The sequence below is a fragment of the Miniopterus natalensis genome, chromosome 1, assembly GCF_054644295.1.
Source record: "Miniopterus natalensis isolate mMinNat1 chromosome 1, mMinNat1.hap1, whole genome shotgun sequence".
In the NCBI taxonomy this organism is placed as follows: Eukaryota; Metazoa; Chordata; class Mammalia; order Chiroptera; family Miniopteridae; genus Miniopterus; species Miniopterus natalensis.
The window spans coordinates 159009007-159032226 of record NC_142081.1 but is presented as its reverse complement, the minus strand read 5'-3'; the positions used below and the strand labels follow the sequence as shown (position 1 = coordinate 159032226).

The 23220-nt window shown below is 36.0% G+C and overlaps 2 protein-coding genes across 2 annotated transcripts in view; one reads left to right on the top strand and one right to left on the bottom strand.

The window, feature by feature from the left end:
- Positions 1-3813: 3813 nt before the first annotated feature.
- Positions 3814-5034, bottom strand: CXCL11 (C-X-C motif chemokine ligand 11). The gene is made up of 4 exons (XM_016207512.1): positions 4974-5034; positions 4261-4387; positions 4080-4152; positions 3814-3855 (listed from the first exon to the last, which is right to left on the bottom strand). The coding sequence occupies exons 1-4, from the start codon at positions 5032-5034 to the stop codon at positions 3814-3816; spliced, it is 303 nt and encodes a 100-aa protein (XP_016062998.1).
- A 5500-nt stretch (positions 5035-10534) lies between these two features.
- ART3 (ADP-ribosyltransferase 3 (inactive)) overlaps positions 10535-23220 on the top strand; it is a 46868-nt gene continuing 34182 nt past the window's right edge. Inside the window, exon 1 of the mRNA XM_087816354.1 lies at positions 10535-10588. The gene's annotated coding sequence lies outside the window, so the exon portion shown is untranslated. The remainder of the gene's footprint in view (positions 10589-23220) is intronic.

Sequence of the window (23220 nt, the reverse complement as noted above, 5' to 3'; positions counted from 1 at the left end):
AACCATTACCACCTTAGTGTAGTCATTACTTTTATATTGTGATAAAATACACACAACATAAAAGTTACCATTTTAACCATTTAAAAGTGTACAATTCAGTGGCATCAAGTACATTGACAGTGTTGTGTAAGCATCTCCATTATCTACTTCCAGAACTTGTTCATCATCTGGAGTAGAAACTTTGTAATCACTAAGCAGTCATTTCTCATTACCTCCTTCTCAGAGCTCCTGGCAACTAATCTGCTTTTTGTTTCCATGGATTTTCCTATTTTGGGCATTCATATAAATGTAATCATACAATATGTTGCCTTTTGTGTCTGGCTTCTTTTACTTAGTGTAATGTTTTTGGGATTCATCTATGCTGTAGCATGTATTGATATTTCATTCCTTTTTAAGGCTGAATAATATTCCATTGTGTTTATGTACCACATTTTTCTTTATCCATTAATCTGTTTATGGTCATTTTGGGTGTTTCTACTTTTTGGCTGTTGTGAATAGTGCGGTATGAACGTTTGTGTACAGATTTTTGCTTGGACAACTGTTTTCAATTCTTTGGGGTATATTCAGGGTTCCCCCCAAAAGTATACACACTTTGAATTATTAATTTCATAAGAAAAATACTCAATAACAGCTTGAAGAAAACTAAATGATGATCTAAAACATGGAATAACATGCACTTATTGAACTACATCATACTGAACTACATACTTAAGATTCCTCCTCCCCAATATTATTAATTCCAATGGGTTAAATCTGAAAAGAAACATCAATTGCGCTGTCAGCTGTTAAGTGTGTATACATTTTTGGGGGGGGCAACCTGTATCTAGGAGTAGAATTGCTGGGTCATATGGTAATTCTTTTAACATATTGCTCTTACTACTTTTCAGACCAGTATTTCCCAAAGTGTGGGACAATGCTAGGGGACTCATTACTTTAAAAAATTTATCATGTAGTGCTAACTCAATGAATTTTTATTTTTAAAGATACTCTAAAAAAAAAAATTACCTGAAAATAGTAAAATATTAGCCCCAAGTCTTGAAACTATCTTGGGAATTTATATAGAAGTCCCATTTCTATATAGAAACTTATGTAGATTTATGATATATAATATATTTATATTATATGTTATGTGTTTATAGTATATATCTGTATTTAATATATTCATATTTATACTATATTATAAATTTATACTATTTATTATATGTCATATGTTTATACTGTATACATCTATATCCTATATCACAGTATAAATATATGATACAGGTTATATAAACTTATATATAAATCCCCTGGATAACGTTTTGGCTTCTTATTATTGCTTGTAGGCACCCGTCAAAAAGCCAGTCAATGAGAGGGCCTGTTAGGTTCCAGGCATCCCCCTCTGCTGTTTACTTTTCTGTCAGTTCTGATCTGCTTTATGGTTGGCTCTTTGATATCAATGGGAAGGATACATACAAGGTACATTAAAATTGTTCTTTCTCTCTCTTTTTTTTTAATCCTCACCCGAGGATATTTTTTCCATTGATTTTTTTTTTTTTTTTTTAGAATGGGGGTGAGAAAAGGGGATGGTGGGGGAAGAAACATCGATGTGAGAGAGACACATCAACTTAGGTATGTGCCTGGGAATCGAACCCACAACCTTTTGGTGTATGGTATGACACTCTAATTAACTGAGCCACCCCGCCAGGGCTGGAACATTTTTATCACCCCCAAAAGAAGCCCCGTATCTGTTAGCAGTCACTTATTATTATCTCTTATCCCTAGGCAATAACTACCCTACTTTCTGTCTCTAGGTTTGCCTATTCTGGACATTGTGTATAATGGAATCATAAACATGCAGCCTTTTGTAATTGGCTTTTTTCACTTAGCATAAAGTTTTCAAGATTGTTCCATATTGTAAAATTGTTCTTTTTTTTTTTTTTTTCAAATAAGCAGAGAAACCCTTTTTTGGTAATTCTGTAACAAATATTTTTATTTTTCAAATGTATAGGTATCTATATAAAGAATGCTGTCTCAGCTAAGGTTTTTGGTCATGCAGAGAAATCAACTCTGGCTAACTTCAGCAGAAAAGGAATTTAATTGGTAGTTGAAGAATCCAAAGGAAGACTGAAGAATCAGGTTTGGAAATGGATAAAAACCTAAGGGAGCTAGGTGGCAAGAAAGACTGGCTAGTCATGCTACACAAACATGTGTTAGGACTTACACTGTTACTACTGCCAGGTTAAGTAATTTTCTTACTGATAGGTTACTTGAGGTGTTAGCTGGAGTTCAAAGTCTAGGGTAGGAGTGGCCTGGCTGAGACCTTGTTCTGGCTACCAGGAAAGATCTTCCTTTGGCTTCTCCTTTTTTGCCTCCCACCAAGACTCACATAATAAGGAATTTGCCCCAAGTAAGAAGGGGTTTTGGATTTAGGAAGACCTCTTAAAAAAAGAAACAATTTTTCCTTCACAGCTACCCATTAAAATATATTTCTAAACAATTCTGTGTGATGACAGATAGCTGTATGCTTTTTGAAAAACAAGGTGAAGTTGTTACAGGCATATCAAATTTTTGGAAGACACATGATTGTTTCTATATTACAAAGTGTTGACAAAAAAGGGGCCACATACTAAATCTGACAAGCTTAGAAGAGATCTGCAAAGAGAGCCTTACAAACTTAGAGACCTAAAGTAACTACATAGGATGGTCTGAGATGAAAACTTCCTAACTAAAAGTGAGTTCTCGTGTGTAGTCATGTCCTAGGCCTGTATCTCCCTTGACAAAGGTCAATCTTTACCTCAGCTGAACATCTCTTTTGTCTTTGCATCTAAGATAACACACCTTTGGAATTTCAGAGCAATCTCCTTTTCCAGACCCCTCAGGTCACAATCTCCCACTAGAGCAGAGACCTCAGAACCCCTCATTGTTATATTGTTGTCCAAATACTATCTCTGTGTGCTGTAAATGTTAATTGTTGGCTATCCTATACCCATCAATATAAAAGAAGTTGTGGTACTTTATTAGAAAAAATCATTTTGATATCCCTAAATTGTTAAGTATAGGCATGACTTAAAAAGATAAGATTATATATTTTCCTAAGAAAAAGAATCACAGAAAGTAAAGGTGATTACCACATATGCACATATATTTATTTTTCAACATTTTTTTTGGTAGACAAAAACATTTTATATTTAAAATGTGTCCAAAATATTGCTGTAATTTATAAAAATAGATAAAATCCAAATGCTCAGTAAACATACATATCCTCCTTACTTTAAAACATATCAATGAGAAACAAAGTTGTTAAAATCAAATTAAGACCAGAGCTGCTAATTCAGTTATGAAATATTTGCCTTCTTACCAGTTTCCCTTAGCTTATAGTTTTTTTTCATAGTACATTTCATGAATTACAGCCTTTTTATAAAACAAGATGATAGATAAGAACTTTTTCCCTAGATATATATGTGCTGTGTGGTTTTTGGGAAAAGAAATGTGGATTTGCATTAAAAATTTAAGGGGAATATTTCTTATATACATGGATGCTTTTGACTCATATGATCTTGACTTCAGTAATAATGTCTCCATTATAACTGCAAATTGTAATATGGAATATAAATCAAGTACAGACAGATAACTTAGAGAGACAGAAATGTTTTCATTGTCACAACAGAATAATTATAAACATCAAATTTTCTAGACAGTTCCCTAACCTGCAAATGCATGAATGTGCATTGCAATAGGGAGCGGAAAGTCATTTCCGTGTTACAGAATTCTTGTCATTTCATCGTCACAGTTAGACTTGTTCTGAGTTTTCATATCCTTTTTTCCAGGGCTTCAGATATTTTGATGTTTTAAGAAATTCATTCTTTCAACTTCCTGTAATGAGAAAATTAGAATTCTATAAGCTTGGGATGTTCTTGTTTCTCAGTGATTAAGAGTTGACCTATAAAAACATATAGCAAGAAAGAAAAACTATAACCAAAGACCCCTTATCAAAACACTTCACACAAGATCATAGAATCTTTTCTGCAGTTGTCTATTTTTTCAAAAGATCTGTCATGGATAAAACATTATAAAACAGAAGTAATCTCGTAACCTACCTTTTTTATAATGTTTGCTTGTTTTGATCTGGGATTTAGGCATCTTTGTCCTTTATGTGCTTTCAAGGTGATACTATTAAGGGAAGATCCAAAACAGTCTTAAATTTTAGATGGAAAAGCATAAGCAAAAAAAAACCCAAATGCCTCTACCATTGTCATCTTTAGTAATTCCATTACTTACATCACTTCTGTTTTGTCACAGTTGTTACTTGGGTAAATTACAGAGATTTTCTCAATATCTGCCACTTTAACTGCCTTTACTCCAGGGCCTATGCAAAGACAACGTCCCGCTTTGAACATTGGGAAACCTAAAATGGATCATAGCATCCATTACTAATGGTTCTGATTGCAGCAGATGACTGGTTTATAACCCTGGTGAAGAATGGGAGCCAGATTTCCATTAAGGATAAAGATGGTAATTTGTCAAATAGCACTTGGCACTGCTGTTACTGGGAAAGGAGCTTTAGTAATATGTTAATGATTTTCTCTTTAAATGTGTAAGTAGATCATTAAAGAATAGAGGAAAGTATGGAAGAAGTTTATTAGAGAGCAAGCATATTTGTCTCTTGTTTATGTGCTCAAGAATTTTTCTAGGAAGCTAGTAACGTTATCTCTCAAAACTCTTTTTAACAGACATTTTAAATGATTGCTGAAGGCTCTTACCAGATTTTGTAGACAAATAAAACAGTTCTATGAAGTTTATCATCTCTAGTTTCAATAATCATCTCTTAATGCCTCACACATTTCTTACATTCTCTGTCAAAGCTGCAGTAACTTCTGATGTGTGAGGTTAAATAAAAATTTAGTATATCTTTTAGTATAAAAGTGGAAGAAAAGACATTTGACAAATTAGAAAAGAGATTTATAGGCTGAGAAGTAAAAAGTACCATATACCTTGAAGAGCTGTAGCACAGAGTATCACAGCCAAGACTATAGTCATGCTCTTCACATTCATGTCTGTTGCTGCTTCTTCAGCTTTGGTCTCTTGGAAGGAGTAGAAAGGCTGAATGTGGAAGCGAATTCTTAGTTGGCATATATAGAGAATTTTATACACCAACAATAGGAATTTCCCTCCTTGAGTCATGCTCCTTTCTAGCTTCTAAGAGTTTCTCTTTTGTTCTTATCTAAATATCACTGTCCTTCCTATCTGTTACAGTGGTGAAAGTAATACTAATGTGAAAGTACTTCTTACTATAAAGATTAAACAACTGTACATCCAGATGGGAATAAGCCTTCTTAAGGTGACATTTCCTAGAAATGTATTTAATTATTGGACTACCCTGGGCAGTGGAATTTTGATTACCATTCATTCTTTTATTCAGGAAGATTGTCTTCCTATTTTCAGTCCTTTCACTCTTATCCTTCACATAACTATACAAAAGAACATTCTTAAAAAACCCAATTTTTATCATTTTACTTTTGTTTTTAAGTTAAAACTCTTATCAGTTATACACGTTTTGTATTATTTGACATTAAATGACTTTTATTTAACCTTATTTATATTTTTGCCAACTATAATTGCATGTCTAAAAAGCCTTCCTATATACTTCTAAATTTATAGCCATTTCTTTTTACATATTTAACAGTTTTTACATTGTATATATTTTAGCACTGTTATTTAGCACATGAAGTTGTATGAGTTGTGGATTTAAAAAAACAATCTTCTTTTCTCATGTAATGTTTTTATGTCTTGGGTTCTACTTTGATGTAAAACCTGTTTTCTTTTAATATATCTTTATTGATTTCAGAGAGAGGAAGGGAGAGGGTCCTTGATCAGCTGCTTCCTGCACTCCCCCTACTGGGGATCAAGCCAGAAAGCCCGGGCATGTGCCCTGATGGGGAATCAAACCTCGATCTCCTGGATCCTAGGTCGACACTCAACTACTGAGCCATGCCCGGATGGGCAAGTCTGTTTTCTTTTTATCTTTACCTTTTCCTCTTAAACTTTCTATTTGTTTTAAATGTGTCACTTGTAGACACTTAAAAAAATCATATCCAAGGGATTTTTAATTGGTAAATGTATTTACTGTATAATTGGTAATCTGAAAGATTTTAAAATGTTTTCTATTTCTTTTCTGTCTTCTTTTCCGTCTTCTGTTTTCTTTGCTTTCTTCCCAACATTAAATATATTTTCTTTAACATTTTTCTTATGTGATTTGAAAGGAATACATAGTTTTATATTTTGTTAGTAATCTTTTCTTTTTTAAAAAAAAAAAATATATTTTTATTGATTTCAGAGAGAGGAAAGGAGAGGGAGAGAGGCAGAAACATCAATGATGAGAGAGTCATTGATCGAGCCCGCAACTGGGCATGTGCCCTGACCAGGAATCGAACCCCGATCGCCTGGATCCCAGGTCGACGCTCAAGCGCTGAGCCACACCCGGCCGGGCTGTTAGTAATCTTTTAAAGAATTGTATGCATAAACTAGGACTTGATGAATAGTCTGTCATATGTTTTAAATAGACATAATTCAAATTTTTGTAAAACGTGGACAAACTCTCTTCCTTTTGCCTTCATGTGTGAATTACTATTTAGCTGGGTAGAAAACTTGTGGGTCAGAATTTTCTCGTTCAGAGCTCTGTGTATGTTGTTTTATGGTTGTCCATTACTACAATTGTAGTACATAATATAGTAAAACCAACAGAAACTAGTTTTCTCTACCCTTTGGGTATACATGCGTATTTTTCACCTAACCATTTCCATATCAGACTATGCCAGGTCTCTAATTTTTCTGTATGTCAGGGTGTATTTCCAGATATTCTAGGAGGAAATAGGGGAGAAGACAGGGAGAAGGAAAAAACCCTTCCTTTTCGTGTGAGGAAGACCACTCGTCGTCTCTAGGGGGGGTGCTGCTGCCATTTGTGTATGACCCTGGAAGATGGGGCTATTCCTACCCTTGTGGATGCAGCCTTGTCTGCTTTTCCTCCGAGCGGAATTGCGGTTTCGATGCTGAGGGAGGTGTATTCCTTCACTTCAAGTCCTCAGGTAATAGATCCAAAATTATGCAGAGTTGAGAGACTGGTTTTGTATTTTAATCTTTTCACCTCATTTTCTTGAACGATACAAGAAGTGAGCCTAATTAGCTCTGGCAGTTACTAATATGGCTGGATGCATGCATTCTCCTTTCTTAACGCTCTCCCTCTTTACTGCCTCTCCTAGTGTCCCCGCCTTAAAGTTTACAGGAAAGCACCACCGTTTTCTAGAGTAGTTAATTAGCTCATTCATTCATTTAACAAATATTTATTTTAGGTGTCTCTTACATGCCTGACACTCTTGAGTACTGAAGATAGAGCAGTGAACAAAAACAACCAAGTTCCTTTTTGTGTCCTGCAAGTCTTGCAGCTTTCTAACTAACTCATTGTGGAAGATAGGCTGCTTGATTTCTCCCGTTTCTGTATATGTGTATTTTCAGGACTGTGACTTTCTACTGTCACGTGAGGAGGAATAATTTCTTTCAGAATACCCCCTCATCTAGTGATCTTGAGGATCCCTCTTCTTTCTTTTCATATAATATGGTTCCTGTTTTTTTCTCCTTTCCTTCCTTTCAGTGTGGTATCTTCATGCTCTTCAAGACATAGTGATTTCTTCTTCTGGCTTCATAGTACTTACTGTCTTGTCTAGCTTTATACAGTAAAAAATATAATGTGAGCCTAATGTGAGCCACATATTTAATTTTAAATATTCTAGTAGCCACATTTAAAGAGTAAAACAAGCACATGATATTAATTTTAATAATATATTTAATCCAAAACATGAAAAAAATATCATTTCAATGTGCAATCAATATAAAAATATTAAATGAGATTATTTTAGCTCTATGTCTTCAGATTGAACAAGCAACATTTCAAATGCTCAGTAGCCACTTGGTTAGTGGCTACGATATTGGATAGTGTAGGTCTAGTTATTCATTTGACATTTAACATATTATACTGCCTTGACACTTTACTTAATTTTAAATAAAGATGGGGATGGAGAGGAGAGATACTGTGCTTTTTGTTTTGTTTTAGAAACTTTTCTAAGTCTCTCTAGTCCTTTTGTTCTTCTCTCTTCTCTTGGATTAAGCAGGAAAAAGATTAAATTGCACTCTGTCTTTTATTAGTGTTTGCTTTTCTTGTTGTTTCTGGAATTGGACTGTTTCAGGTTAACCCACTCAAACAAGTTTCCCCTTGAATTTAAAGAATGCCAGGAAACCTAGTTTCTATAATTAATCACCAAAGACCCTTGCAGCTATAATTTATGGTTCATTTGAAGTTTTAGTTATGATCTCAAATTATCCAATTACTGTAGACTTTTCAAATGTTTTCAAGTGTGTAAAAGTATTTTCAAGTGGGAAGAGATTAATGCAAAATACTTAAAGATCCAATTTCCAACCCACTATTCACTAAGATTATGAAAAATATGTTGACTACAAATATATAAAGTAATATCAAGGATATTTTGTCTAGTTAAATTAGTAAAAAGTGGTTAGAAAAGAAAAACTAGAAAATCAGTATTACATAACAAAATCCTATTGTTTTGTTTAATTAGAAGGCAGATGACTCACTCCTAGGGAAGAGGTTGTCATATGTGTGATAGGCACCTAAAATAATATAAATAGACTGAACAGGTTGAGGTAGAATCCTTAACTCTTAAAAGTACAGTAATATAGTACTCTATGCTCTTTCATAAAGAGATTAAGACATTTAGTGAGCTGCCAGTGGAAATTTTTAGGAACCCTAAATGGAATAGTATGTCTGTGATTTCTTATAACATTTAAATACTCTTCCCCCAAATCAGACAAATCCTGCAGGATATATCCAAGGCAGACATTAGGCCCTGGGCAAGGGTGTGTTGTGTGTTTTCAAAAGACTTGGAAAAAGTTGTAAGAACAGTTTAAAAAGTCATTAAGGCATTAATTAATTGTGCATATTTCGTTGCTATTTGAAAACATTCCAAAGAGAGTGCATTTTGGATTAAGATGTTTCTGAGTGTGTATTTGATCTGTTTCTTGGACTTTAACATAAGAAATTTGCAAAAGCAGTACCCTGCTAATACAGTCTGGTATTTGAGAATGAGATATGTACCAAAGCTCACATTTCATAAGAATTCGTCCTTGATATGTGCTACCCCAAACATTGTAGTCTCAACTGGATGCACAAAAGAAGGGCCAGTTTTCCATGGCCACCATCACTGTACTGATCGCCCCATGCCTGAGAGGGCCACTGCCAGCCATCTACCTTTCCTCGCCTTGAGAAGGCCAGAAGGAATGAAATCAGAACCTTGGCATACCTTATATGAAAGATTACTGAACTCTACCAGATTTCTGATGTTAAAAGACAGATATCTGTGCTCTGAAAGATGAACACAAAGAGAAGAAATAAGCTTTTAGCTCCCAGTGATTGCAGATGTGAAAAATAGTTACTGACAATTCAATTTACTTTGCTTTTTAACTCTGCCTGTTCATGCTGATCAGATGCAGGCTATCTGTATCTTGTTCCTGGATTTGGATAGTTTTCCATTGTCTTAATTTCTTGCAAAGGAGAGAGAACAGCTAAGCGAAGCTGCCAGTGATTTCCTGAACTACAACTCTTTCATTTTCTTGGAAATTAGTTATGATTTCAATCTGCCATTCCTCTTCTGAAAAGAAAACTTAATGTACCTTTTTGGAAGGAGTGCTATCAAATAATCATCACACCCTTTTTTTTCCAACCTGGAAAAACACAGTATATAAATATCGTTTCTTTTATCTAGAACCAGTGTACTTGCCTTGGAATGTTACATTTTGCCTAGTGAACACTGCCAAGTTGATTTTATTAGAATATAATTAACAAATGTCAAAGAAAAGCTACTTGATTTCTTTTCACAATAATTTAGAGGAGAAAAAAGGAACATGGGTTTGAAAATGAATTGCTTTACTTTAGAATTTTTGGTAAAATTTTAAAACTTCATATGTTAAAATTTAGAACACAGAAGAAACTATCAAGTCTGTTACCTTGTTGAGTAGATTAACCCTCTTTTCAACGCCCTCTATACTACTATTCATGGAAGATTTGCTGCTATTTGCATGTATTTGAGCCAGGAGCAGTGGGTTGTACAAAACAGCTTCAACATCACCATGAACTTCAGAGAAATCTTTTTTCTCACAACAAAGGCAGCTCTGTGCATGGCCTTAAGTTGGCTGCCTGGAAAATGACTGCCATCGACAACTGCCAAATCAATGAGGATGTTAATGTTAATTTTCCAAGTTGGGGAACAACATGCCTATTGTTAGGGGATAAAAACATGTGAGAGATTAGCAGCGAGCAACTTTATAAACTGCTAATTGAAGGAAGCTTGATTCAGTAAGAAGAGGGAAAATTGTGCAGAAGCCTCACTTATCTGTAGTTTATTACCTCTACTAAGAAGCTGGAAGAGGGGGGAAAAGATCTGGCTGATACGATTTCAGGGCTAGTTAGAGAGTAGTGCACAAAGGGATCTTGCCTGGAGAGATGTGTCCTGCATGTGACTGTTAGAGGAGCTATGTATGTAAGGTATGAAGCTGCATTGGATTTTACTTGTATGCTTTTTTTAATAAAGTAAAATGTCCATTTATATGGAATATTTCAGTACCACAGCTTGCCAGTATGAACTAAGGGTTAACTAAATGTAATGTTTTAAATAGGAAATATAGTTAGGAATGTGAAAAAATAGAATTGGAAGAACATTTTTTGTTACAAATATTATATTATCTTGATACTTATGACTGACTTTCTTTTGGATTCAAAACAAGAGAAACTCCTTTAAATATTTAGATAGGCTTTATATTATTTTTATTTTGTACATTATGCTAAATGCTGTTTTCATTTTTAATAAAAAGCCCACAAAACATTCTTCTCATTTTCCTATTTCTAAGGTCTTCCTAACTTCCTGATTCCACCTTAAAATCATACACAAACTGACTGACTTTCTGTATTTTTTGCTTCCCTGTTCTCTGTTTAATGTGTGGGTAGGTGAGCAGTAAGAGATGTGGTCAGGGAAACGTGGTTCATGGCTCAGCTCTGGCTTCCTGTCTCTCACCTTGCATCTTTACCAGTTGGGGGCTGGGTATATGGTGGTAGCAGGATGGGTGATGGGGACCATAGGAATTGCCATTGTTTGTTTGGATGCCTGCCACATGCCAAATGTTGTACATAGTGTCTCAGTAGTTCTCAAAATAATTCTGTAAGCAAGGGAACCACTGTTCTTTTTTTAAAGAAGAACATGAGGCTTCAAGAGATTATGGAACTCTTCCCCTAAATCATTTAATACATTTAGTAAGTAGCAGAGTCAGGGGACAGCAACAGCAAAAGCACACTCAAGTTCCTGTCTTCTGTGATGAAAACTGGGGAGTGAAAGGCCATCTCAGGGGTCTGACTGTATAACTCCCAGACCCGAGGATCCCTGAAAAATAGAAAACTCAAAAAAAGATTGGAGTAGAAGACTAAGTATGGAGTAACTTGGGATACAGAAAATCTGAGGGCCCTGGTGAGAAAGCAATTATTAAAGCTTGAGAAAATCCAGAGCCCGATTTAATTTATATTTCATTGAATACCAGGAGAATGATTAATGTGAGACTTCTTAAAACTTGTTCTTTTTTTTAGTAATGTTTATCCTCTATTTTCCCATCTTGACTAGCAGTTGTAACCCTTAGAAAACTTAAGAACAATTGATGCTTATTCCAGTGATAGAGGAAAAAGTGAAGAACCTGTGTTCTTTCTACAGTTTGGTGTGGTGGACAGAAACTCAGGTCTGAGGCAACAGTAGGCAGCCAGCAGGTCGATCCCTATCCCTGGGATGGACCTCCTCCCAGGGGAACAGGGAAGGAAAAGAAACTGCTGTAGGACATTAGTGACAGGGCTGCTCCCTTATTCCCTTCCCTCCATCACACTGCCTTTCTCCCTTTCTCTAGCCTATATTCTAAATCTGTACATTCTGCATTCTCAACAGTAGCCCTAGTTGCTACATCTTTCATGCCAAGCCCCTTCCCTTCCAGAACCATTGAAGTTTAATTTTACATATTTGGAAGGATGTCAGGGATCAGCCCAGCTAGTAGATGGAGTTCTGTAAGAAACCAGTGGAGGGAGACCTTTACTTACACCTGTGGAGTCTTCCCAAATTCTGAAGAATGTGTAGAGTCCAGAGCTTAGTCAGGAAAGCCAGAGAGGCATGTAAATATATTGCCAAAACTGAGGGCTTCAGAAATAGTCCTCCAGTTGTCAGAGATTCAAGAGTTAGAAAAAAGAAAAGAGAAGCAGTTTTAGAGTATGAGGGGAGTGGGCCTGGAAATTGCCAAGAACCAGCATTATGGTTTCGCAGCAACAGAGTAGTGGGGTATTAGTTGTTTAGATAGACCAGGAAAGAGGGAGAGTTTCTGTTGTCTATCGGATTGGGGACAGATAAATAAGAGAAAGAGATGTATTTCTGACATCTCAAATTGAGACCCATAATACATTTCTCCATAGAAAATAAAACAGGTTAGTTAGATTTCTATGCTAGCCTGCTAAAATAGTGTTAGCTCATAGGGAACTTGAAGTATAGGTGCTGTCATGAAAAAATCACCTTAGTAGAAAATAATGAATATTTTATTTATTTTAATTTTTTAAAAATCCTCACCAAGGATATTTTTTCCATTGCTTTTCAGAAAGAGAGGAAGGAAGAGAAAGACAGAAACATTGGTGTGAGAGACACACATCTACTGGTTGCCTCCTGCACAAGCCCTGACTGGGGCCAGGGATCAAGCCTGCAACCGGAGTACATGCCCTTGCCTGGAATTGAACCTGGGACCCTTCAGTTTGCGGGCCAATGCTCTAGGCAGTGGGCTAGAGCCCAGTTTGGTTTTTATCCATAATATTTAAAGCTCTGCTGTTGCAATGTTTTGTTCTCCAGAAGCTTCTCACAGCATACTGACTATTGTAGGTAGATAGTTGTGCTGGAAACTAGGGAATCCCAGCTAAGTTGGTCAGAGTGGAAACCTTTATTATAAAGTGCTAATTACGCATAACTACCAGGTATAGAGTATACAATAAGATTAAATAGAATCAAACTTCCTTTAGAATTTGGCCAAGAAGTTCTGCTGTCACTCTCATGAATGTTTGATTAGTGTGAATACCTTTTTCATCTTAGTATCAAGATTACAGATTTTATTTATTAATTTTTAAACCCAAATTGGTAGCCATTGTAATAATGGCTTTGTATTGTTCAAATTGTATTTGGGTTTGTATTCTTTATAATCGAAGAAAGATTATGATGTGTGGAATATTGTAGATGGGAGCTTTGGGAGTCTGAATGAGTTACCAGATAATGTGGAGACTGAACCTAAGTTTCCTGTAACTGCCAGAAGTAGAGGTTTCTATAGGGTATATATTGCTCTAAAGAAAGATTCCATCTTAAGTCATACAGAAAGTAGATAAAATGCATATATTAACAGTTACTGACTCAGTAAGGTTTATAATTCTAGGAATCCATCATTGCTGATACATCTGTATAGAGAAATTCATTTCTATCTTTTTGTTATCTTGGGCAAAAAAAGAAAAAAGAGAAACTAGTTATTTAAAAGGTGAGAAAAAGAGCAGGAATTTCCTACCTATTTATATATACTCACACACTACAAACACAGGAAGCATGTAGTCTTTGTTGCAGAAGCAACCTTTGTCTGCCTTTTTCCATAGTTAGAGCATTTCTCCCTATGTTTTGAATTAAAATTTGTAAACAGCGATAGTGCCTTTTTTTCTCTTGCCTTCAGATTCACGGGTACAGGGGAAGAATCTAAAGGCGGATATTTGCTTTGGAAAATCCAAAGCCCCAAGTTCTTTTAGTTTACTTACTGTCTTCCCTTCCCACCTTTTTCTTGCTTTTTTTTCTTCAATATTTATTCACATCCCTAATCCTTTTCTCTCTTTCTTCATCCTTACTTTTTTTCATTTCTTTTATTGATACTTCATTAAAGTTGCATAGAGATATAAAACCCTACCTATCATAATTTTCACTAATAAATACACATGTAAATAAAAACAAACTACTTTCAAATAATTAAAAATACTTAAACCAAATGTTGATGGACTTATTCTCAATTAAATATGTAGTTTGAAACAAATCTGAAGCTACAAATGACTAAACTTTATGATTAAATCATATGCTCCCAAGGAAAAAAATAGCATCCAGTAATAGTTTAATTCATTAGAAAATTTTCAGCATTTATAACTGCAATATATTCTTTTTACTTCACTTATTGTCATCATTCTTAGTACTTATCTTTTTTAATTTTATTCATTTTTCTTTATTTTATTTTACTTTTTTCCATCACCATTGATACCCCCATACCCTCTTTTATCTTCCCTCACCTCCTCCCCCTGCAATCAACACACTTGCCGTGTCCATGCATTTTTTTCTCTTTTTGCTCAATTCTTCCACTACCCTCAGCAACCCACTCCACCAGAGTTGTCTAAACAGTATACTGTTAATATGGTCAATTTTATGCTATTGTTTTTCACCATAATTAAAAAAATAAAAAAGATAGAGTCATACTGGAGTAGGGTGGGCCCCTAATCCAATATGACTGGTGTCCTTACAAGAAGGTGGCCACGTGAAGACATAGACACATAAGGAAAATGCTGTGTAACGTAGGAGGCAGAGACCAGAGTTGATGAGCTGCAAACCAAGGAATACCAGATTGCCAGCCAAACACCAGAAACTAGGAAGAGGCAATAAAGGATTCCCTTACAGATTTCAGGAGGAGCATGGTCCTGCCAACACCTTGATTTCAGTCTTCTAGCCTCCAGAACTGTGAGACAATAAATTTCTATTGCTTCAAGCCAAACCAGTTTATGGTAGTTACTTATGGCAACTCTGGGAAAATAATACAAGCAGGGCTGATGTCTTTTTTATTCAATGCCTGGTCCATAGTAGGTACTCAATAAATACTTGCCTAATGAAAAAAGAAACATGCAAAAGTAGACAGAAGAGCAGTAGTGTGCTGGTAAACTTTTAATATCTGGCTCTCAGCACTTAGCTTCACACTGGGGGAGGGGGACATAATTATGCCCCATACTAAGCCTGGTTCTTTTTTTATTTTTTATTTTAATTTTATTAAATTTATTGGAGTGACATTGGTTAATAGGATCACATGTGTTTCAAGTGTACATTTCTGTGATACAGAATCTGTATAATAGAGCCTGGTTCTGAACTGTGACTCTGGGCATGGCAATCAGGTGTGTAATTACCTGAGGTTACCCTAAAGATTTCTTCAGAGCCATTAGTCATTTCTAAAACTACTCTAGCAAATGCTTTTTCATTTCTGGAAATGTAATTCAAATCACGTTATTCCCCCCAACCCAAGCCCTCCATTCTCTGTAACAACTTCTCAGGTGCTTGTAAAGCTTTAGAGGACAAAACTTTTCAGAAATCATCCTACTCATAAGCTTGAAGCAAATTAAGTTATTTTACAATTCTTGCTACAGGCCAGAAAGTGATTATTGAGTAGTTAATTATCCTAATTTGAAAAAGGAGAAAACAGGTACAAAAAGAGAATTGACTTATTAACAATCCCTGACATTTGTTTAGCACTTTGACTTTATGGATTGTAATGTATCATACAGTCTGATGCACAAAATACAGTTTTTGTGAGGTAGGCAGGACAGATACCCTTTTACAAATGAAAACACTGAATCTCAGACATGAGTCACTTGCCTAGGGTGGCACAAATAGAAACTGATGTCCTTAGAACTTGAACTCAGATCCTTTTGATTCCTAGCCCACAGCACCTCTCTTTGTCACACCACAGTGGCTCTTACTAAATTGAGCACATGAGGAGCAGTGCAGCTTTAACACCACCCACTAAAACTTTACTCAGTTTACCTTATGTAGATGCCTGGAAGTCTAAGGAAAATACTGTTGCCTTGGAAGCGCAATCCGTGTATCATTTTCAGTGGTGGTCTAGATAGTCCTAACAGGCTTGATAAATGATAACTAGTATGTGAATAATTATATAATTGCCATAATTATAAACACAAGTATCGATGACAATAGATTGGAGACAAGCTACCAAACACTATGTTCAGTGTTAAAATAGTTCCAGTGGGAATGTACATTATTCAACTTTCAGAAACCCATATTAAAGAACAACCTTGGTTAAAATATCAATACAAAATGGATTTTAAGATTCTGATTTCTATAATTTTCAAATCTTCTTGATTTACATTTTTTGAATGGTTTGTTTGTTTTAGCTATCTCAAACTTTTTCTACTATAAACAATTGGTTTTGCTCTTCAAAAATCAACATCTTGTGAGTTAGCCTTCTTTTAAACATAATTTGCTGGTTAGAAGGCCTTCACTGTGGTCATGATCTTACAGAAGAATTTATGAATGGATAGAGTAATAGTCAAGAAATCTGAATTACTGGTTAGAAAATCAGAACCTACTTTCCTATAGATGTTAAAATGATGATGGAGATTGTTAAACTTGAGAAGTCTCTCCAGGGCAGGAACCTTATCGGATATATCTTCTATCTCCTCTCTATTTGTCTTGCACAAGGTAAAGTCTTATTTTCCCTTCAAATAAACATGTATTTTTAATTAAGGTGTAATTAACATATAACATTAGTTTCAGGGGTACAACATAACTCAATATTTGTATATATTACAAAGTGATCACTACAGTAAGTCTAGTTAACATTTGATACCACCACAGATAGTTGTAAATTATTTTTCTTGTGAGAACTTTTCTTTTAAATAATTTTTTATTGATTGATTTTAGAGAGGGGGGTAGGAAAGAGAGAGGGCGACATTGACTGGCTGCCTCCCATATGACCCCTGATCAGAGATGGAACCTACAGCCTGGGTGTGTGCCCTGACTGGGAATCGAACCTGTGACCTTCTGGTGCATGGGACACTGATCCAATCAATTGAGCCACACTAGCCAGGGCTCACTGGTTGATTCTTGTATGTGACCTGACTGGGGATTGAAGCTGCTGCCTTGGCATATTGGGATGATGCTCTAACCAACTGAGTACCTGGCTTTCACTCATTCTGTCCCCTATCCCCAGGCCTCTGACAACCACTAGTCTGTTCTTTATGAGTTTGGTTGTTTTTATTTTTTATTTTTTTAAAGCTTCCACAAATAAGTGAGGTCAAGTAGAGTCAATATTTTAATGTAATTTTTGGCTTGCAAAATGTAATTAACTTTAAAGTATCTAAAATTTAAGCCCAAGAGCAGCATAGCACTTAACCATTGTGTAATAATAGCATCTTTCAGAGTTGTTGCCACAACTTTCTTCTTTCCTCCCTTTCTATTTCTGGCCACTAGCCACTCCAGACCTGTACCTGAATCTATTCTAGGGCAAAGAAGAGTAAATTGGGACAGTTCAAATTTCAGGAAAACCTGCTATTTGCAATGGACAATGAAGGCTAGGCATAAAGAAATGGAAAACCTCAGTATCCCATCCCACGCAGTGCTACTGGATTGGAAAGGGGAGTCTTTCTGGTTTGTGAACCAGTTTGTTGATGCTGAGGTGGTATGTAAAGGATATGTAATAATCAGTATGCTAATGGTGCACTAGGATTAAATCATGGAGGAATCTTGAGTTATAGAGTCAAATACCTATTTCCAAATTTTATTAGCATTGTCATATAGTCTATTTAAGTCTTTCATTGATAAATGAGAAGTCTTCACTCATTCTAATCCTACAAAAGTTTAGGAAGGAAACCTCTTAAATAAAAAATCTTGATTAACTATCTACCCCAGAGACTGGTATAGACAGTGTGAAACAGCGAGAATGTCTATAGATACAACAACAAACCAAAAAGCAACCACCCAAAAGCCCCAGCAGCTGTGTTGAGACAATGTGTCCATTTGAAAGGTGATGTTTTTCTTTCCAATTTTTAAAAGGAAGATTTATTTGACAAGTTTCACGTAATGCAGTACACCTAAAAGGAAATCACAATGCAATGAAAGATTTAAATCAAAGCCTTGGAATTTCATACAAACACCAAGACCAGGATCCTGAAGTAGTGGTGTCATGCATCTTAAAACTTCCCCATTAACTTAAAAAAAAGAGAAAGCTTAAATTTACACACCTTAGAAGTTATTGAGTGAAACTAGAATTAATAGACATGCCAAATGGTCCACTTTTAATTGTAGACACAGCTCCTATATTGAGTTTTACAAAAAAAGCATGTCTTCCAACATGGTTCCAGTGTTTAAGGTATTGAAAGGTGATGTTTTTCATTGGGAGCATGGAGTAAAGAGCGAGCAGAGTTTGGGACAGACTGCAGAGCTCTTTCTAGCCTATGTCTTGACAGGATAGTTCTTATTTTTAAAGTATTATGGGTTCCTAGATTATCAGTCATAAGACAAATTCAGATGTTAAGATTATTTTCAAAACACCACTACTACCCTAATAATTAAAATATATTCTAAAAACAAATGAGTTTTGAGTTTTCCACCATTGGATTGGTTATCTATGGAACATGTTTCCCTCTATTCAAAAGATAACTTAGAATTGACTCGAGGGTACTCATAATAATTACTTCAATCAACTCTACCATGTAAAATCGCTGAATAGAAAAAAGAAAACTGTGCCCCACGTTCTTACCTTCCTACTACCTTCCCCTCCCGTTATCTCTCCCTGAGGCTGAACTTTTAATTTTACCCTGGCAAGAGAGGATGACTGAATATGCCAATTTGACAGTAAGTTCCAGGTGTCTCTTCCAATTATTTCCCAGTTAAGCAGTCTTTCCTTCAAAGAGTGCAGGATGCTATTCTGAGACCCTGATGTGTAACTGTAACAGCTTTGGTTAGGGGCAGTGAGGGTGCGCGTTTGTGGGGGGGGGTATTACGGAGTGGGTGGCAGTTTATATCCTGCAGCTCTAGATCAATCAGCACCCTAATTTAGAATTTGGTGAAGGCTTCTGTTAGGTTGGATTGTAACTTAGAGACTTGGAGAAGCTTCCGAAGTACGGCATTAAAATAGCCAGAGGTTTGGTGAAATGCTGTGAAAAGCTGAAGGAGTAGACGTGATTTAATTTAAGAAGGAAAAGCCAAGCTAAGTACTAGCCATCAGGCAAATGAGTGTATAAAAAGAATATTTATTGGTCTATGCATTAGGAATTATGGGTTTAATCTAGTTTCTACTAGCTAACTGGGGTATTCTCTGAATTTTAATTTCATACTTTGGGAAACAAGAGGATACTGGATCAGATGATTTCTAGGTCCCTTTAAATTCTAATAGTGTGTGCATTGGAGTCAGTTGGCAGTCTTTCAGACTGTTAAACCTCACCTTCTTGAAGTTCTCTTCCTTTGGTTTCTGTCATATTGTGCTCATGGTTCTCCTCCTGCCTCTGGCTGTTCCTTCTTTGCAGGCCTACTTTCCCCTCCCTGTTAATTAAATGATATATATCTTCAGGATTCAGACCTAGGTAGTCTTTTATCACTTTCTATCTTCTATCATCTATCACTAAATATATTTTAGGCACTGTAGTCAATGATCATGCTTCAGTAATTATATATACATCAATGGTTCCCAAATTATATTTCTAATCCAGATCTCTTTTCTGAATTCTAGACCCATATCATCTTCCTACTCAACATCTCTATTTGGGTATTTAAGACATATTTTGAACAAAATTCATAATACCTTTCACCCTACAGTGTACCTAATCTGAGTATGGTACCATCACCCATCATTGCATCTAGTTGTGCAAGCCAGAAACATGGGAGTCTGCAGTAGTCTCTTAACTGATCATCCTGCATCCATTCTGTTTTCCCTTTAATCTAGTCTCCACAGTGGAGCCAGAGGCGTCTTTTTAAAAAGGCAGATCCAATCCTGTGTCTCAGTGGTACTCTTAAACCATGCCAACAGCTTTTCAGATTAAGACTAAATTCATTATTGTGGTTCTAGGCAGAGTTTGGTGAAGGCTTCTCTTAGGTTGGATTATGAAGCCTGTCTTCTCAGCTTCATCTTCCACCCCTCTCTCATTATCTGTCAGCCAGCCACACTAGCCTTCCTTCACTTCCTCCAGTACATCCCATAGGCCTTTGCTTTGCTTTGCTTTTCCCCATGCCCAGAACATGTCCCATTCCCTTCCCCACTGAGCTCATCGGTATCTTTCTTTTAGAGCAGCCTTCCCTGACCCCCTCCAATCTAGATCAGGTTTTTTTTATTAAATGTTTTCATAGAAGTGTGTGCTTTTCTTTCATAGAACTCATCTGTTTATTATTATATACTCCTTTGTGATTGTTTACTTAGTATCTGCCACCCCCACTGGACAGTATTATAAGGGCAAGGACAGTTTCTGTTTTTTGCTCTCTCTCATAAGCTTCTTGTATAGTGCCTATCACATGATAGGTAATTAAGAATTATATGTAATGATCAGTGCAAAAGCTAAAAGTGGAACAGTAGAATCAGTTTGCAGTTTCTCTCAGTGAACTTTTTCCCCTTAGGGTATTAACTTGTTCAAGGCATTCCTACCTTTAGACGTATACAAAAAAGACAAAGCAAAACCAAAACCTTTTCTCACCTCTACATTCTTACATGGGTGCTGTCTTGTTTCCCGTACATTACAGCGATTGAAAAAGTAGAGAGAGCTTACTGTCTGAGAACGTGGGCTAAAGCCAGAAGGACCAGGATTCAAGTTTCAGCTCCGTCACTTCTAGATGGATGACCTTGCTTCAACTCTCTAAATGATAAAGTAAAGGAAATAATAGTTGTATATAAGGTTGCTTTGAGGATCAGATGACTATATGTGAAATGTTTAGCACTGTGCCTGGCACATATTTAGTGTTCAGTAAATGTTAGCGGTGATTATTGTCATCAATGAAATAAGTCAGAGAAAAATGAATACTGTATGATTTCACTTACAAGTGGAACCAAAAAAAAACAAAACAAATGGACAAAGAAGACAAAACCAAACTCATTCAGAATAGATTGGTGGTTACCAAAGGGGAAGGGCATTGGGGGTGGGCAAAATGGGTGAAGGGAGCCTATTGTACGGTGACAGAGGTTAGACTTGTGGTGGTGGTGATCACTTTGTAGAGTATACAAATATCAAATTACTATGTTGTACACCTGAAACTCATACAATGTTATATGACAAATTTACCTCAGTTAAAAGAAGATAGCAAACCAAAGCATTAAAAAAAAAAGGAAAGATATCTGACCCATTTATGTAACCATCAACTCTTCTCATCCACAAGAGGGACTACCCCTTTTAGTTTTGCTTCCCTTTTTTTAAAAGTCATGGTTTCCTGCTCCAGAGGGAGTAGAATGAGATTAAAAAACATTAAGTTATCTCCAGTTTCCTTTTATGTTTGAATGATGTTCCAACAATAGGTACTTCATGGGGGTTTCCAGCTTTGGGAAAAGAATAACTAAATTCTGGATTACAGCATTAGCCATGCCCAGGGGCAGAGTTTTCCTCTATTCTTTGTGTTACATAAAATTCTCACGTTTTTCATATGTTCTTCTATACACTTAAAAATATAGGGCTACATGTAAAAATTATTCTTCCTTTTATTCTCCTCTTACTCAGCAAGGTGTAACTTCCATAGGGCCTTTCCAATCAGTACATCAGATCCTGTTTACCCTTGTTTAGTGTCCTTAATCCACAAGATCCCATGCAATTTTGGACATTTTACAGCTGATAAATAAAAGAAAATAGCTGATTTTCCATCTCATTTAAAAGCCTCTTTTTCTTTCTAAATCTACATTAATTAACTTTATGTGATAGGGAGAAAAGATACAGATGAAAATACAGCTATTGCTTCAATTGCTATTAAAAAACAAAATCAATAAAAACATATGACCATTGCATAGATAATAATGAAGATAATTAAATTATCCATGGTATAAAAAAGGAAATACATAGAGTTTATTTTTTACTATTTGAGGAGAAGCAACTTTGTATGGAAGGAAGTAATGAACTAGAGGGGTGTGGAGAATAAATGAGTGAAAGAATGGTGGACTGGATCTGGCTTAACACTACTCTTGTCTGTGGGTCTGGCATCATGGGAATTGGATTAGCCTGGTCTCTAGAGGTTGTCCAGTCCTGTTACTACCAAGGCTTTAATGAGGCTTGCCCTAGCCGGTTTGGCTCAGTGGTTAAAGCATTGGCCTGTGGACAGAAGTGTCCCAGGGTCAATTCCAGCTAAGGGCATGTACCTCGGTTGCAGGCTTGATCCCTGGCCCTAGGCAGTGCATGAGCAGGAGGCAGCCAATCGATGTCTCTCTCACATCAATGTTTCTATCTCTCTTTCTCCCCCCCACTCTCTCTGAAAAGCAATGGAAAAAATATTCTCGGTGAGGATTAAAAAAAAAAAAAAAACTTTAATGAGGCTTAACTGTAATCCCTTTCTTACCTGCATTATACTTTGTGGCATGTTATAGTACAGCAGCATGGTAAGGACACAAATATATAGCCAAATGGTTTTCTAGAAATTTCTGACAAAAGAGGTAGAGGTTTCAGGTGTTAATTCCACCTGCAGTCTTGTAATTTCAGTAATTGTCATTATTATCACTGAAAGACTTGAAAGGTATTTGAAGACCTATATGGCATGGACTTTTACCTTCCTGACCTCATCGTCTACTATACTCTTCACTCATTCACTCACCCTTAGACACATTTACCTTTCAGCCATCCTGGTTTTCCTCAGACATAGCAGGAAGGCTCCCTTTTCTGTCTAGCTCAGTGTTGTCCAAAAGTAAGCCACACTTGTAATTTTGAAATTTCTAGTATCCATAGATAATACAACCCACTCCACAAATACACATACACACTTTGAAATCCTTGCCATAGAGACCCATTTTCTTTAATAAGAATGTGTGTCTCTCACTGCAATAGAAAAAGAAGTTGAGAATTAAAGCCTAGAGGCTTAAAAATCTACCAAAAGAAACATGTTCACAAATATGATAATATAGTACATTACAATCATTATATATTGAATGTTATAGGGATAATCTGAATTATTTTGAAAATACTAAATAGATATGCTTTTCATTCCCTCTATAGTCTGTTCTTGTCTGTATGCTGATCACTTTTAAGATTAAGTCCAAGAGCAGGAAAAGTGAGATGCCAGAACAAGTTGGTTCATAGGATAGAGGAGAAGGAAATAGCATGTAGGAAGTACCCCAAACAGGAACTGGGAGTAGAAGAAC